Raw genomic sequence first — 16,844 nt, 5'->3', positions numbered from 1 at the left:
GAGATCCCACTGTGGGAACCTGCCACTCCCAGCTTCCCTCTTCTTGTGAGGTTGCCATGGTGACAGAAGCTTGTGATTCCTACCTAGATGAGTCCAGATTGTCTCAGGCCCTCACTTAGCCCAACACACCCCCATTATCCCAGCAACTCAGTATAGAGAATTAAGAGTGTTTTGAGACTCTTCAGTGATCATTCTGCCTACCGTCTGGGGAGGTCCTGCAGTCACCCAAAGCTCTGTGTTTTGGAATTATGTGGAAGGGTTTCCATTTCTGGCAAGCAGTGGGATGGAGTGTGGAGCATTATCTCAGGCACAGGAACCAGCACATGCAAATACTTCACTTGAGGCTAAACTAGGAGTGTTTGGCCTCAGGTCTCCATTATGACCGGTGGGATCAGACAGCAGGAAAAGGATTCAGCCCAGGAACGGTAGGCCGCCTGAGGATCTGGGTTTCCATGCTGAGATTGGTAGGAGCCACTGCAGGTTTGGATCTAGGAGGGAATGATCTGACTTTGGTCTTAACCAGCTTTCTCTTCACTGTCCAGTGAAGAAAAGACTGTGGGAGTGAGGATGAGGGAAGGAATACCACTGAGGAGCTTAATGTAACAGTTTAGGTTGGACCTGAGTGGTGGCTGTAGAGGTGGGAAATGTGGATAGATTCTGAATCATTTTCCTTAAAGAGGGACCAACCAGATTTTGGAAGATGAGATAGAAAAGGGGAGGGGTAAAGGATGATCCTGCATTTTTTTTATTCTGAGAAGATACAAGGATGCCATCATCTGAGGGGGACAAAGTTGGTGGTAGGAGTACCTTTCAGAGGTTATATCACGAGTGTAGTTTGGCTATGTGGAATCTGCCATGTTCCAAAGACACTTGAGTGCAGGTGTCAAGTAGACAGCTGGACACAGAGATCTGAAGTTCAGAGAAGGGACTCAGGTTGGAGCTATCCACAGGGTGGCAGCTAGCATCTGGATCAGGATAGAGTTTTGCTTTTAGTTTAGAAGGAGAATCTTTAGGTCATGGTGGCAGTGCCATCAGAGAGCACAATGTAAGGGCAGGCACAGCAGGGTGGGGGTAGGGGCCATCTTAGAGGCTAGAAGAGGGAGGGAAGTGTCCTTGGGAGGAAGGGGAATAATAGGTTCAGGCAGGTGGCAAAGTTTCAGGGAGAGAGTGGATGTGAGGTGAAGTACTGTAGTAATAGAAGTGAGGTGGCAGTGAGACCAGAGCCAGTGCTTATTCAGCTCTTTATGTGTCCTCAGGCTTCCGTGGTGGCCCCTGTGGAGTTTCAAGCTAGTGAATTAGTCCAGGGACAGATTGGGTCAGTAGGCAGAATCACTGTGCTTGGGGTAGGTGCTCAGTGGGTGTGGGTTTTGAATGAGTTAAATGTTGAGCAAAAGCCGGAGACTGACCTCAGTAGTACAGCAGCAAAGCAAAAAAGTGCTGTGTTCAACTGAGCTCTACCCATGTTTCTGGATTGCTGAACTGACCCATGAAATAGAGCCAGGAGAGGAGGATTTAATAGCTGGATTCAGGATACCATGGCAGTGGGGCCATTGACTAGGACCAGATGTAATCCTGAATACATTATGCAAGCATTCTCTGGATGCTGTGTGATTTGCATTTGGGGAAGCCAGGGAGGTACCTATGTAGTAGGTGTCCATAGACGTGAGGTAGGTATGGCCAAAAAGGGTGATGTACACATATAGATGGAGTGTGAATTCATGGGCCCAGAGCTTTGCTACTGAGGGTTTCTGAGAGAATGCTGAGCTCAGGTTTGTATATGAGGCATAATCAGTTGTTCCCAGGGGAGCAGGCTGATAGGAGAAGCCAGGCCGTGGTGTTTTGTCTGTCCACTTGCCTGTTCTAGGCTGGACAAAAGGATTAATGGAATATGAGGAGACAACAGACACCAATCACATCAGGGCCTGTTGTCTCATTTGAGTTAGATGTGACTCCTGGAGAGAGGGGCTGCCCTTAAGCTCAGTTGTTCACCACCTCACACGGGACTATGTGACCTCTGAGGACTTACTAATGTGCTTCTCTGAGGAGGAATGGAAGCTGATTGATGAGGCTCAGAGACTCTTCTATGATGAAATAATGGTTTTTGTGCTTTGCATTTATAGTCTCCCTAGGTAAGGCCCCAGTATCCCATTTTTGTGGGCTGGGCTCTTCTCTGCTCTGCTCTTTTTGCCCTAGAGGTTGCTCTTGCATGTACTATGGAAAGACAAGAGCAATAGGGCAGAAATGAAGAGCATGGGCACTGCTGTCTTCTCTGATTCCCTCACATATGTCCTCTGGTACCAAGACTCAGCTAGATGCATTGTGTCCTCTGTTTCCTGTGTTCCTCAACTCCTGATGCCCTGAAGCCTTGCCAGGAATTGTTTAGGGGTCAGGGGTCCTAAGGTAAACCACTGAATCCTGCTTGGCCTCTCCCTGGCCAGGTGACTGTCCATATTCGTGAAACCCCTGGACTCCAGACTTCACCCCCTTTCTCTAATTGCAATTTCTTTGAGTCTGCTTGTGTGTCATCAGTTTCAGCCATCATGGTCACTACTTGTGGGACCACTGGACTGTTCCTGTAGGACAGTTTTCTGAGGTTCATTTTGTATTATTTGTTTTCTTGTGATTTTGCATGGGTTTCATCTTTCCCCTATGCTTTGTATCTTCCAGGTCCTCTGTCGTTGATGAACTGTAACAAGAGAGAGAACTCCAGGTGCCTAACTGAAGAGGGCATGACTCTAGTCACAGCAGGAGGGGCTTGGGCAGGCCCTGGTGAGTGGGAGCTGAGGCTGAGGGAGAGCATAACCTCAGGGCTGGGTTCCTATAGTTCCAGAAACCTATGTTGTGCCCGTCACTGGTGCCAAGGCCAGAGGCCCTAACTTATTTTTACCTTTTTTCGTGTTCTGTACACTCTTGTCATTTGTAATCTGACTTCTCACCCAGGGCTGTTCTCTCCTACTCTCTACCAGAGGGGCTCTAGTAGAGCAATAGGACTCTCTTCCGTGCTGTCCAATATTGGACTATACTTAAACACTAATGTGTCGTAAGATGCGTACATATTCTGAAATAGTCCCTGAACACATTACTCACTTTTAATCACATTTTTATGGGCCTAGACATGCATTTCTGCATAGCAGTCTCCTGTCACCCACAGTTAGCCAAGGTCCAGCTAAAAGTCATTACAGAGGATGAAGTTGGAGACCTTGCACTTCTCCTTGCACTACACCCCATCCTTGTGTCTTTGTTTCTTGTGAGGCCATCTCCATTCTGTGACTCGTAGATTCCAATACTGTACAGCAGCCCTGTACGTCAGTACTGTACTGCAACCTGATCCTAGCTCTTTTCCACCAGGAAATTTAGGTATGTACTCAGTCCTGGGTACACCAGACAGACTTTTGTGATGGAGTTACCCCACTCATCAAAGTCACCATGTAGATCAGTGGTATTTTTCTGCCTTCAGGTTGTTGGCATGGAGTGAAGGATGAGGAGGCATCTTCTGAACAGAGCGTTTCTATAGCAGTGTCACATGTTAATACTTCCAAGGCAGGGTTGCCCACACAGACAGCTCACCGTTGTGATATATGTGGTCCCATCTTGAAAGATATTTTGCACCTGGATGAACACCAGGGTACACACCATGGACTGAAACTTCACACATGTGAGGCATGTGAGAGACAATTCTGGGTCAGTGCAAACCTTCACCAGCACCCAAAGTGTTACAGTATAGAGAAACCCTTAAGAAGAGATGAAGGTGAGGCTTCATTTGTGAATAACTGCACAGTTAGCAAAGAACCTCACCCTTCAGAAAAGCCCTTTGCCTGTAAGGAGGAGAAGAAAAACTTCCAGGCTGCTTTGGGTGCTTGCCAACAAAAGGCCACCCGAAGCAAGAGGAAGACACACAGGAGCACAGAGAGTGGGGATGCACTTCATGGTGAACAAATGAATTACGAGTGCAGTGAATGTGGAAAGGCTTTCAGCCGCAAAGACACACTTGTCCAGCACCAGAGAATCCATAGTGGAGAGAAGCCTTACGAGTGCAGCGAATGTGGAAAAGCCTTCAGCCGCAAAGCTACACTTGTCCAGCACCAGAGAATCCATACTGGAGAAAGACCTTATGAGTGCAGTGAATGTGGAAAAACCTTCAGTCGAAAAGACAACCTTACTCAGCACAAGAGAATCCACACTGGAGAAATGCCTTATAAGTGCAATGAATGTGGGAAATATTTTAGCCATCACTCCAATCTAATTGTACACCAGAGAGTTCACAATGGAGCAAGGCCTTATAAGTGTAGTGATTGTGGGAAAGTCTTTAGACACAAATCTACACTTGTTCAGCATGAGAGTATTCACACTGGAGAAAATCCTTATGATTGCAGTGATTGTGGGAAATCCTTTGGCCACAAATACACCCTCATTAAACATCAGCGAATTCACACTGAGTCAAAGCCTTTTGAGTGCATTGAATGCGGGAAATTCTTTAGTCGAAGTTCTGACTTTATTGCACACCAGAGGGTTCACACTGGTGAAAGGCCTTTTGTATGCAGTAAATGTGGGAAAGATTTTATCAGAACCTCCCACCTTGTTCGGCACCAAAGAGTTCACACTGGAGAAAGGCCATATGAGTGCAGTGAATGTGGGAAGGCCTACAGCTTAAGCTCCCACCTTAATCGGCACCAGAAAGTTCACACTGCAGGCAGGCTCTAGGAGTCTTTGAATACAACAGAACTCATCAGTCAGATGTTGAACTTCATATATCTGAACATTAACACAAGGGAGACACCTTATGGTGTCAGGTATGTAGGAAGCATCTAGAGATATGTTGCACTTCCTGACCTGCTCAGGTTTTTTGCCAGAGTTACATCACTGTCAATGCCTGTGGCCAAAACCGTCTGTATCAGCTTAGATACCCCAGCATTGGGGAAGGCAGTGTTTTATATTCTCCAGTCCCTGGAGAAAATCATGAAATGCCTGAGTTCGTTGGGGGTGCTCATTCCCTTCTGTGTGACAGGTATAGATATGGACATGACCCATCTTTAGCCAAGAAGATCTGAGCTATATCTGCTGGTGGCTTATGCAGAAGGTTTACTTTCTTCATGGATAGTCCTGGTCTCACATACTTGTAATGAATTTTTCCAGCCTCCAAGTCCCTTGGCCTGGGAAAGTATTTGCCTCATGTTGCTCTGGTTTGTGATAATAAAGGCCTTACAGTTGAAGCCACCTTTAATCTTGGGGGTTCTTTTCACTGGAGTGGACTGAAAACAGGCTCTGCCAAACTGAAGACAGCCTTTGTGGGGGGCCTCCAGCTTTGTGTGCCTCAAATGGGACAGTGGGTTGAGGGAGAACAGTTCTTAGTCCAGTTTTGGACTGGACTAAGTTAACTTCCATAGCTGACAAAGCTTGTTAAGTAACAATTCAGATCATTGTAGGCCTGATTTGTCCGGATTTTAGACTTATTTGAGAGCCCGTATGTCACCTTGAGGAGGGTGCTGCTGCTGACAGCCTTCAGTGTTTTGAAACAGCATGGCTTAGGTGTCTTGTTTCTAGCATATGTCCCATGTTCCCCAACACTGTTGAGGGAAAGCTGTTCCTCAGACCCTGCTGAGTGGTCATATTCCCTGAAGGCCAAAATCTGGTACACAGGCCACTCTTAGTAAGAACTAAAGCATCCAGTATGGAAATAAAACTGATAAATATTTGGTGTGAATAATTGGGATTGGGTGATTTGTGGCAAACTAGAGGAGAAGTGCCCCTTATAAAAGTATCTGGTTGGGCACAGTGGCTCATGCCTGTAATCCCAGTACTTTGGGAGGTCAAGGCAGGTGGATCACGAAGTCAGGAGTTTTGAGAACAGCCTGGCCAATAGGGTGAAACCCTATCTCTACTAAAAAATACAAAAATTAGCTGGGCGTGGTGGTGCACACCTGTAGTCCCAGCTACATGAGAGGCTGAGGCAGGAGAATCGCCGGAACCCGGGAAGTGGAGATTGCAGTGAGCCGAGATCAGCCACTGCACTCCAGCCTGACGGATGGGAGAGACTCCATCTCACCCCAGAAAAAATCCAAACAGTCCAGGCACTATGGCTGAATGGGATCAGGGTATCTAAAAATCTCAGTATCTCCAGGGCCATGTTGTTATGGCCAGGGTCACTGGTGCAGCAACAAATGTAGTTTTCCTAGATTCCTGTACTTCCCTGGGCTCTTTACCTAATGTCTTTGCTGCACATTCAGTAATCCTGGGAGTAAAGAAGTGTGGGGATCCAAGGTGGTAGCTTTTGTGACCAGCTAGAGATTCTGGTGACTCTCTTGGCAGTGGTCCTCATTGTTTGCCAGTTTTTCTTATTACTCAGGAAGAAATTGTCTTCCCAAGGCATTTGGAGTGATAAGAGTCACCGTAGTGAGGTAGAGTCACTCAGTGATGTCCAGTTGTCCGGTTTTCAATAGAAGTGGGAGACCCACATTTTTTTTTTTTTTTTTTTTTTTGAGACAGTCTCGCCAGGCTGGAATGCAGTGGCACCATCTCAGCTCACTGCAACCTCTGCCTCCCAGGTTCAAGTGATTCTATTGCCTCTGCCTCCCGAGTAGCTGGGATTACAGGTACGCACCACCATGCCCAGCTAATTTTTGTATTTTTTAGTAGAGATGGGGTTTCACCATGTTGGCCAGGATGGTCTCAATCTCTTGATCTCGTCATCCGCCTACCTCAGCCTCCCAAAGTGGTGGGATTACAGGCGTGAGCCACCGTGTCCGTCCGGGAGACCCAGATTTTTAAATGGAATAACTTTGTATAGGTTCATTCAGATGTAATCAACATGCAATATACTGCACATATTTAAGGTGTACCAGTAAGTCGTAATACACACACACACACACACACTCTCTCTCTCTCTCTCTCTCTCTCTCTCTCTCTCTTTTGGAACTATCACCCTATCAATGGTATTGGACATACCTGTCACCCCTGAAGTTAGCCTCAAGCCCTTACTTAACCTTTCTGTCAGTGCTCTCCTTCCCCCCAAATCCCTAGGCAACCACTGAGTAGTTTTCACTATAGGTAAATTTGTCTTTCCTAGAATTTTATGTAAGTCTATAAAGTTAATTTTGTCTCCTGTCTTTGATGCAACATAATTTGAAATTTGTCCATGGTATGAAAACCCATTTTAAAATTAGTCATATTCACTATGGATATAACACAGTTTATCCATTTATCTTAATTGCTGTCTGCCCTGCAACCTCCATTTTTTTTTTTTTTTTCAGCCTGTTAGACTGAGCAACCTCCTTTTTTTTTTTTTTTTTTTGAGATGGAGTTTCGCTCTTGTTACCCAAGCTGGAGTGCAACGGCGCGATCTCGGCTCACCGCAACCTCCGCCTCCTGGGTTCAGGCAATTCTCCTGCCTCAGCCTCCTGAGTAGCTGGGACTACAGGCACGCACCAACATGCCCAGCTAATGTTTTGTATTTTTAGTAGAGACGGGGTTTCACCATGTTGACCAGGATGGTCTCGATCTCTTGACCTCGTGGTCCACCCGCCTCGGCCTCCCAAAGTGCTGGGATTACAGGCGTGAGCCACCGCGCCCGGCCATCAACCTCCATTTTTAATATTAAAATATTAAGCTGCTACAAATATTGATGCATGAGTATATGGACATTTAGCTGAGAACATTTTTAAGCAGAAGTTTTCAAAGTGTGGCCATGTTTTTTACTGATTATAGGGAAGAACTACAAAAGAAAAGACCCGAGATTTGATGCTTTGGGAAATGCTCAGCCCATCTTAATTGAAAAAAAAAAAAATTGAAATTAAGAGATTCGTTGTCAGGAAAGAATGGTTTAGAGAGATAGCCAGGAATGCTTGCTATGATCAAGATCAAAACATACATAAGAACATTGTCACACAAAAAGCTATTTGAAAAGATTAAATGCAGCTTGCAGATCTCAGTATGAGCAGAGAGCTTGTAAGAAGTTTAAACTATCAGTCATATCAACAAAAGCCTAAAATAGATAGGGGATTCCCTAGGGAAAATAATCTGTGTAAACCTCTTTTCTGATGGTGTGAATTTCAGTGACATACAGGAGACTCAGGAAGTTCTTGAAAATTTCACACCAGTGAGAATGCTCACCTTGGGTCTAAAGGAACCTTGTCAATATGAAGTTAACGGGTGTAATATTCCATACGTGGGACTGGCTGAGGAAACAGGTGCAAGCCCTTGCTGTCTTTTATGAGAAAGGAAGGATGACTCAGAGCAGAGGAGAATCCAGTGGGCAGAGCCCTGAACCACCTGATATCCCATGTCTTGACTCCCAGTGACATTTGCCAAACTAGATTTCAAGATTTCTTGGGACTGGCGATCCCATTGTTTTGTTTTCCCACTTCCATTTCCTCCTGCTTTTAAGCAATGCATATGTATATATAACTGTTATCCTGGGTCTTTCCTACCCTTTTGTTTGGGAGCAGATAACTAGTTTTCTAGTTTTATGGCTCTAAATGAGACAGGAATAGCACTGGGTGGTCACAGGAGGATTGAAAATCTCAAACACAAAGGGTGGGTGTGGTGGCTGACGCCTGTAATCCAAGCACTTTGGAGGCCAAAGCGGGCGGATCACCTGAGGTCAGGAGTTCAAGACCAGCCTGACCAACATGGTGAAACCCTGTCTTTATAAATAAGTAAATAAATAAGAAAATCTCAAACACCACCCTGGTTTTGGTGTGGGTGAAAAAAAGTAAAAAAAGAAAAACCCAAACAACAGCTAAAACAGAAACTAGGTGAAGAAAACACAGGATAAGAGAAAACCAAAAATAAAAGGGAAAACAGCTAGAAACCCAGTCAGGGTGATGTGTCCATGACTCTTCAAGGCAAACCCAAATAAGGGAAGGGGGTAGTATTGGGGGTCCTTGAAATCCACTCCCTTTTCAGAATACTGAATGGTTATCCCTTGATTAAAGGAACATCCGTACAATTAGAAACCCAAACTCCATTGTGCATGACTCACTATCAGGGGCCTGCCCTCATTTCTGTGTGTGTACTTCTGCTTTGCAATAAAAGCTGCTTGCCTTTGCTTCATTCTGACTCATCACTGAATTCTTTCAATGTTGTTAAAAACCTGGATCTCACTGACAATGTCCAGAGACCCTCCTGAGCCCCCCAGCAACACAGAGAGGAATCGTGCCCCAAGATGGATTATACCCAGAGCCTCATCAATATTGGACTTAGACAATTTAGATGAGAATGGGGACTTTTGAGCTAATTAGGTTTTGATATTTGGATTTTGGGCTGATAGTATAATGGGATGAGACCTTTTGGGAACCTGAGATGGGATGAATATATTTTACATTCAGAACAGATGTGAATTTCGAGAGTCCAGAGGGAAAACTTGTAGGAAGAATAATGCTTCTGAAAGATGTCTATGCCCTAATCCCTACCTGTAGGTATGTTACCTTACACAGCCAATGGGACTTTGCAGATGTGATTAGTGTTGCAAGACACTTCAGATGGGTGTAATCTAATCACAGGGTCCAACCTTTCCCAGCTGCAAGGAGAAAGATGCAAGGACAAAGGAGTCAGAGAGATGGAACGGGGAAATACGGGCTATCCAGGACTGGAGAGGGGCCCCTAGGAGGTAAGGGGAGCACACATCTCACATCAAGGAAACAGACCTCAGGCGTACAACCACATGGAACTTAATTCTGTCAACAAGCCAAATGAGAGGAATCTGATGCCATAGAGCCCCCTGAAAGTAACAACTTGCCAGCATTGGGAATAGCTGGGGCCATGGGGACTTTGTAGGTATAAAGGCCCTGGGGCTGGCCAGGCCTGGCTGCCTCTGCGGGGTTGGGTACCAAGGAGGTGGGCACCCAGTTGGTGAGTCTGAAGACAGCTCTGGAGCTATCAGCCCGCCTCTATGGGCTTTCTGGCCTCCAGGCCCCAGGTCCTGTTGCCCTGACCCCTGTGGCGCCAAGCAGCCCAGCTTCTGGGATATCCATGGGTGTAGCTGGCATCTGCTGAGTGTTCCCTCTGCACCTGATGGGTTTTCAGGAGCTTCATCCAATTCCCAGGCTGCCACTGTGCCTCACCCAGCCTCCAGCCCCAACCTATGCATTTGTGGGCATAGCCGCCACGGCAGAGTCCCAGGGCTCCTCCGCCCTTCATGCCTCCGCGCACTCCAGCCTGCACCGCACCTCTGGCTCAATGTGGTTTTGATTTGCATTTCTCTAATGACCAGTGATGATGAGCATTTTTTCATATGTTTGTTGGCTGCATAAATGTCTTCTTTTGAGAAGTGTCTGTTCATATACTTTGCCCACTTTTTGATGAAGTTCTTTGTTTTTTTCTTGTAAATTTGTTTAAGTTCTTTGTAGATCTGGATATTAGCCCTTTGTCAGATGTGTAGATTGCAAAATTTTTTCCCATTCTGTTGGTTGCTGGTTGACTGTAATGATTGTGTCTTTTGCTGTGCAAAAGCTCTTAAGTTGCATTAGATCCCATTTACCTATTTTGGCTTTTGTTGTCATTGCTTTTAGTGTTTTAGTCATGAAGTCCTTGCCTATGCCTATGTCCTGAGTGGTATTACTAGGTTTTCTTCTATAGTTTTTATGGTGTTAGATCTTATGTTTAAATTTTTAATCCATCTGGAGTTAATTTTATTTTCTTTTTTTTTTTCAAATTCATCAACACAGCCAGAGAAGTATGGAGTTAATTTTTGTAAAGGGTGTAAGGAAGGGGTCCAGTTTCAGCTTTCTACACATGGCTAGCCAGTTTTTCCAACACCATTTATTAAACAGGAAATCCTTTCCCTATTGCTTCTTTTTGTCAGGTTTGTCAAAAACCAGAAGGTTGTAGATGTGTGGCATTACTTCCAAGGCTTCTGTTCTGTTCCATTGGTCTATATCTCTGTTTTGGGTACCAGTACCATGCTGTTTTAATTACTGTAGCCTTGTAGTATAGGTTGAAGTCAAGTATTGTTATGCCTCCAGCTTTGTTTTTGTTTTCGTTTTTTTGCTTAGGATTGTGTTGGCTATGTGGGCTCTTTTTTGATTCCATTTGAAGTTTAAGGTGGTTTTTTCCAGTTCTGTGAAGAAGGTCAGTGGTAGCTTGATGGGGATAGCACTGAATCTATAAATTATTTTGGGCAGTATGGCCGTTTTCACAATACTGATTCTTCCTAACCATGAGCATGGAATGTTTTTCCATCTCTTTGTGTCCTCTCTCATTTCCTTGAGCAGTGGTTTGTAGTTCTCCTGAAGAGGCCCTTCACGTCCCTTGTTAATTCTATTCCTAGGTATTTTATTCTCTTTGTAGCAGTTGTGAATGGGAGTTCGCTCATAATTTGGCTCTGTTTGTCTGTTATTGGTATATAGGAATGCCTGTGATGTTTGCACATTGATTTTGCATCCTGAGACTTTGCTGAAGTTGCTTATCATCTTAAGCAGATTTGGGGCTGAGACAGTGGGGTCTTCTAAATATACAATCATGTCATCTGCAAACAGAGATACAGGTATTGATCGACTTACCACCTATGCAACTTACGACCATTCGACTTTACGACCACAGTTGCTAGCCATGACTGCTCCACGTCTTGGAGCGCAAACGTTGCCCAGCTGGGCGTACGACAGTGCGGACCAGCTTCCGGCAGCACTACCATTTCCCTGTGCACCATTTCAACTGTACATATAGCCTACTCAACTTACGACCAAATCGTGTTATGACCGGTCCGCAGTCCCGACCGTGGTCGTAAGTCAAGCACTAGTTGTAATTTGTCTTCCTCTTTTCCTACTGAATACTCTTTATTTCTTTTTCTTGCCTGATTGCTCTGGCCAGAACTTCCAATACTATGTTGTATAGGAGTGGGAAGAGAGGGCATCCTCCAGTTTTTGCTCATCCAGTATGATATTGGCTGTGGGTTTGTCATAAATAGCTTTTACTCTTTTGAGATATATGTTCCATCAATACCTAGTTTATTGAGAGTTTTTAGCATAAAGGGCTGTTGAGTTTTGTGGAAGGCCTTCTCCATCTGTTGAGATATAATCATGTGGTTTTTGGCTTTGGTTTCTGTTTATGTGATGGATTACACTTATAGATTTGCATTTGTTGAACTAGCATTGAATCTCCGGGATGAAGCTGACTTGGTTATGATGGATAAGCTTTTTGATGTGCTGTTGGATTCAGTTTGCCAGTATTTCATTGAATATTTTTACATCAATGTTCATCATGGATATTGGCCTGAAATTTTCTTTTTTAGTTGTATCTCTGCCAGGTTTTGGTATCAGGATGATGTTCGTCTCATAAAATGAGTTAGGGAGGATTCCCTCTTTTTGTATTGTTTGGAATAGTTTCACAAGCAATGAAACCAGCTCCTCTTTGTACCTCTGATATAATTCAGCTGTGAACCCATCTGGACCTGGACTGTTTTTGGTTGGTAGGCTATTAATTGCTGCCTCAACTTCAGACCTTGTTATTGGTCTATTCAGGGATTTAACTTCTTCCTGGCTTAGTCTTAGGAGGGTGTAAGTGTCCAAGAATTTATCAGTTTCCTCTAGATTTACTGGTTTATGTGCATAGAGGTATTTACAGTAATCTCTGCTGGTAGCTTGTATTTCTCTGGGATCGGTGGTGATATCCCCTTTATCATTATTTTATTGCATCTATTGGATTCTTCTCTCTTTTCTTTTTTATTAGTCTGGCTAGCGGTCTATCTATTTTGTTGATCTTTTCAAAAAACCAGCTCCTGGATTCATTGATTTTTTTTTTTAAGAGTTTTTTGTGTCTCTGTCTCCTTCAGTTCTGCTCTGATTTCAGTTATTTCTTGTCTTCTGCTAGCATTTGAATTTGTTTGATCTTGCTCCTCTAGTTAGGTTGAGGCAGGTTTTTTTTTTTTTTTTTTGAGACAGAGTCTTGGTCTTTTTGCCAGGCTGGAGTGCAGCAGCACAATCTCAGCTCACTGCAACCTCTGTCTCCTGGATTCAAGTGATTCCCCTGCCTCAGCCTCCTGAGTAGCTGGGACTACAGGCATGCACCATCATACCCGGCTAAGTTTTTGTGTTTTAGTAGTGAAGGGGTTTCACCAAGGCCAGGATTGTCTCAATCTCCTGACCTCATGATCCACCTGCCTCAGCCTCCCAAAGTGCTGGAATTATAGGCGTGAGTCACCGTGCCCAGCCACTCCTCTAGTTCTTTTAATTGTGACAATAGGGTGTCAATTTTAAATCTTTCCTCGCTTCTCATGTGGGCATTTAGTGCTATAAATCTCCCTCTAGACACTGCTTTAAATGTGTCTCAGAGGTTCTGGTATGTCTTGTTTTTGTTCTCATTGGTTTCAAAGAACAGCTTTATTTCTGCCTTCATTTCATTATTTATCCTGTAGTCATTCAGGAGCAGGTTGTTCAGTCACCATGTAGTTGTGCGATTTTGAGTGAGTTTCTTAATCCCAAGTTCTAATTTGCAATGTGGTCTGAGAGACTGTTATGATTTCCATTCTTTTGCATTTGCTGAGGAGTGATTTACTTCCAATTATGTGGTCAATTTTAGAGCAAGTGTGATGTGGTGCTGAGAAGAATGTATATTCTGTGGATTTGGGGTGGAGAGTTCTGTAGATGTCTATTAGGTCCGCTTGGACCAGATCTGAGTTCAAGTCCTGGATATCCTTGTTAATTATCTGTCTTGTTAATCTGTCTAATATTGACAGTGGAGAGTTAAAGTCTCCCACTATTACTTTGTGGGAGTCTAAGTCTCTTTGTAAGTCATTAAGAACTTGCCTTATGTATCTGGGTGCTCCTGAATTGGGTGCATACATATTTAAAATAGTTAGTTCTTCTTGTTGCATTGATCCCTTTACCATTATGTAATGCCCTTCTTCCCTTCTTTGTCTCTTTTGATCTTTGTTAAAGTCTGTTTTATCCGAGACTATGATTGCAACCCCTACTTTTTTTTTTTTTTTTTTGCTCTCCATTCACTTGGTAAATCTTTCTCCATCCCTTTATTTTGAGCCTATGTGTGTCTACACATGAGATGGGTCTCCTGAATACAGCGCATCAGTGGGTCTTGACTCTGTCCAATTTGCCACTCTGTGTCTTTTGATTGGGGCATTTAGCCCATTTACATTTAAGGTTAATACTGTTATGTGTGAATTTGATTCTGCCATTTTGATACTAACTGGTTGTTTTGCCCATTAGTTGATGCAGTTTCTTCATTGTGTTGATGGTCTTTACCATTTGGTATGTTTTTGCAATGCCTGGTACTGGTTGTGTTGTTACTTTCCATTTTTAGTGATTCCTTCAGGAGCTCTTGTAAGGCAGGCCTGGTGGAGATGAAATCTCTCAGCAATTGCTTGTCTGTAAAGGATTTTATTTCTCCGTCACTTATGAAGCTTAGTTTGGCTGGATATGAAATTCTGGATTGAAAGTTCTTTTCTTTAAGGATGTTGAATATTGGCCCCCAGTCTCTTCTGTCATGTAGGGTTTCTGCCAGGAGATCTGCTGTGAGTCTGAGGGGATTCCCTTTATGGGTAACTTGACCTTTCTCTCTGGCTGCCCTTAGCATTTTTTCCTTTATTTCAACCTTGGTGAATCTGACAATTATGTGCCTTGGGGTTGCTCTTCTTGAGGAATATCTTTGTGGTATTCTCTGTATTTCCTGGATTTGAATGTTGGCCTGCCGTGATGGATTGGGAAGGTTCTCCTGGATAATATTCTGAAGAATGTTTTTCAACTTAGTTTCATTCTCTTTCCAACCAGTCTCATTGAGGTGAACCTGGGAACCTGGTACCTCAGTTGGTTCAGAGATCACTCGCCTTCTGCATCACTCTTGCTGGGAACTGTGCACTGGAGCTGTTCCTATTCGGCCATCTAGCCATCTTGGTGGAAGACCTTTTTTTTTTTTTTTTTTTTTGGAGACAGTGTCTTGTTCTGTCACCAGGCGCCAGGCTGGAGTGCAGTGGCGCGACCTTCCGCTCACTGCAACCTCCACCTCCCGGGTTCAAGCAATTCTCCTGCCTTAGCCTCCCGAGTAGCTGGGACTACAGACGCACACCACCATGCCCAGCTAATTTTTTATATTTTAGTAGAGACGGAGTTTCACTATGTTGGCCAGGATGGTCTTGATCTCTTGACCTTGTGATCCGCCCACCTCGGCCTCCCAAAGTGCTGGGATTACAGGCGTGAGCCACCGCGCCCGGCCTTTTTTTTTTCTTAAGGTGGGGTTTCACCGTGATGGCCAGGCTAGTCTTGAACTCCTGACCTCAGGTGATCCACCCACCTCAGCCTCCCAAAGTGCTAGGATTACAGGCATGAGCCACAGCACCCGGCCAATTCTTGGATCTTAAAACATAAGTGTGTTTGAGCACTTCTGTGAAAAAAAAAAAAAAATATATATATATATGTGTGTGTGTGTGTGTGTGTGTGTGTATATATATATATATATATATATGTATATATATATGTGGCTGGCCTGGTGTGTTGACCAACTTCTATAATCCCAGCACTTTAGGAAGTTGAGGCTGGTGGATCATCTCAGGACAGGAGTTTGAGACCAGCCTGGCCAACATGGTGAAACCCTGTCTCTACTAAAAACACACAAATTAGCTGGACATGTTGGCCGGCACTTGTAATCCCAGCTACTCAGGAGGCTGAGGCAGAAGAAATGCTTGAACCCGGGAAGAAAAGGTCGCAGTGAGCTGAGATCGCGCCACTGCACTCCAGCCTGGGTGACAGAGCAAAGAAAAAACCAAGAATCCCTGGTGGTCTAGAGAGAAGAAAGAAGGGAAAAAAAAAGATACATATATATATATGTGGCTAAATGTACAATTCTGCTCTTATATGATGTCTATTTAATCAAATTTGTATTGAAAAATTTTATTTTAAAAAGCTGAATTGTATAAAATATTATTTAATGTGTATAAATATAAAATCTGTATCTAAATTCTCTAATATAATTTAAATTTGGGAAAAGTGATTGCTATAAATGATAAATCATGATGAAATACATAAATTTCTGGCTTCTAATAAACTCAAGAGAAATATGTCTCATAGTAAGAGCCGGGTTTTTTCCCTAATTGTGTAATGGAAAATCTGCCTGTTTAAGGGGTTTAACTGGTGTTAGTATTTGTAAAGGGTCTGGAGTTTTTACATAAGCGCTCAGTGACTTACCATGGATGAGGCTCTATAATAGAGGATTGAGAGTCATTTAAATGCTTCCTGAACAAAATTCTGAGCTTAAAACCTTGCCTAAATCAGTAGCCCCTAAATTCAATGTGCCATCTTATAATTTCCAAGAACACGCACATTAAGTGAATATTTTTATGTCTATGTTTGTGGAACGGTCTGTTCAGGGCCCTCATTCCTCAACCTTTTTTTTTCAACCACCTTCTCATTAAGGAGGCTTATGTATTAATCATGGTTTTTCATTTTTGGTTTTAGAGTATGAGTGAAAGGAATCAAAGTACACTTGGAAAAGGGCCAAGTAGATGACTACATTTGCTCATTTCCCAGGCTCTTTTTTCTCCTCTGGATTCCTCCCTTGGGTAGGCTGTTGCTTGACCACTGCATGCACAGTAGTCTGCCAGCACTTGGGAGGGGCCGCATGCACTGTTTGTTTACTGACGTCAGGCACATACTCATTTGGGGTGATTTTCCCTTATGAGTCAAGCACCCCCAGAGGAAGGTCAAATACCAGTCAAATTCTGCCATCTTGCCCCATTTTGTGCATGCTTGCCCCATTTTGTGCAGGGATAGTGGGTCACTGGCTCCAGGTGTTTTTTATCTGTTGGAAAACTCTTTTCCCTCTCAGTACCAATCATGGCCACTTAGCATCTCAGAGGGATAGTTTTATGCTCTCCTGTCCTTCAGCCAATGAGAGCTGGACATCTC

General features: G+C 43.9%; 1 protein-coding gene across 4 annotated transcripts in view; it reads left to right on the top strand.

Moving 5' to 3' along the window:
- Positions 1-16,844, top strand: part of ZNF134 (zinc finger protein 134) — a 66,608-nt gene that overhangs the window by 19,442 nt on the left and 30,322 nt on the right. Inside the window, exons 2-3 of one of the 4 annotated variants that reach the window (XM_032263252.1) lie at positions 2,668-2,769; positions 3,458-5,221. The exons of 1 other annotated variant lie outside the window; for it this stretch is intronic. In XM_032263252.1, coding sequence (XP_032119143.1) covers positions 2,668-2,769; positions 3,458-4,701 — 1,346 coding nt within the window. In that variant the 3' untranslated portion in view covers positions 4,702-5,221. Of the gene's footprint in view, positions 1-2,663; positions 2,770-3,457; positions 5,222-16,844 lie in introns of those variants that run through there. 2 more of the 4 variants (XR_004264244.1, XR_004264242.1) reach the window with 2 other exon arrangements.

The sequence above is a fragment of the Sapajus apella genome, unplaced genomic scaffold (genome assembly GCF_009761245.1).
Source record: "Sapajus apella isolate SASKATOON/1434 unplaced genomic scaffold, GSC_monkey_1.0 scaffold135, whole genome shotgun sequence".
NCBI lineage: Eukaryota > Metazoa > Chordata > Mammalia > Primates > Cebidae > Sapajus > Sapajus apella.
The sequence above is the reverse complement of the archived record's forward strand: the minus strand, read 5'-3'. Positions and strand labels throughout refer to the sequence as shown.